This window comes from Sinocyclocheilus grahami, unplaced genomic scaffold (assembly GCF_001515645.1).
Source record: "Sinocyclocheilus grahami isolate Dianchi unplaced genomic scaffold, SAMN03320097.WGS_v1.1 scaffold2360.1, whole genome shotgun sequence".
Classification (NCBI taxonomy): domain Eukaryota; kingdom Metazoa; phylum Chordata; class Actinopteri; order Cypriniformes; family Cyprinidae; genus Sinocyclocheilus; species Sinocyclocheilus grahami.
In genome coordinates, this window is record NW_015507539.1 from 58615 (window position 1) to 59687 (window position 1073).

The window sequence follows — 1073 nt, forward strand, 5'->3', positions numbered from 1 at the left end:
CACACACACACACACACACACACACACACACACACACACACACACACACACACACACACACACACAGTCGCGCGCGCACACACACAATAATATACTCATACACACTCTCGCACACACACACTAATATACACATGCACAGTCGCACACACACACAGTAATATACACACACACACATGCAGTTGCACACACACACTAATATACACATGCGCAGTCGCACACACACACAGTAATATACACACACACACAGTTACACACACACACACACACACACACACAGTTGCACACACACACACACACACTAATATACACAGACAGTCGCTCACACACACTAATACACACATGCACACACTAATATACACACACGCACACACTAATACACACACACACTAATACACACACACACTAATACACACACACACACACACGCACAGTCGCACACACACTATCAACTCTACCTGTGTTTGACGGCGTGGAGAAACTGAAGCTGGTGCCGCCGGTGGAGGTAGTGGTGGAGCCAAACCCCCCGAACGCACCTGCAGCGCACAAACACACACACACACACACATGAGAGGAAGACAGGACAGACGTGGACACAGAACAGAGATGGACATGCTGAACATGCGTGATGGACAGAGCATGTTTGATCACACGACCAGAGCATCACTGACACGCTAAACACACACAAACGAATGAGCGCGTGATGTGAGCTGATCATGAGTGACATGACCTTTGACCTCTCGCACTCATCTACCTGCTCCACTGAGGCTACTGCCAAAACTGAGCACAGGGGCTACGGGGCCCAAACCGAAGCCCCCAAAACTAACAGGCGCAGTGGGGCCACCGCTGGGGGCCAGAGAGCCAAATCCTGACGAGACACACACACACACAGGCGAGGATTAGAAACACCTGCAGTGTGTTAGAGACACTGGAGACTCACTGCACACACACACTCTCTTATACACACACACACTCATACACACACACACACACACACACTCTCACTCTCATACACACACACACACACACACTCTCACTCACACACACACACACACACACACACACACACACACAGA

The 1073-nt window shown here is 50.0% G+C and overlaps 1 protein-coding gene across 1 annotated transcript in view; it reads right to left on the minus strand.

The window, feature by feature from the left end:
* The window catches only part of nup54 (nucleoporin 54), a 22351-nt gene that overhangs the window by 11191 nt on the left and 10087 nt on the right, over window positions 1-1073 (minus strand). The window contains 2 exon segments of the mRNA XM_016261282.1: window positions 456-533; window positions 752-865. Coding sequence (XP_016116768.1) covers window positions 456-533; window positions 752-865 — 192 coding nt within the window.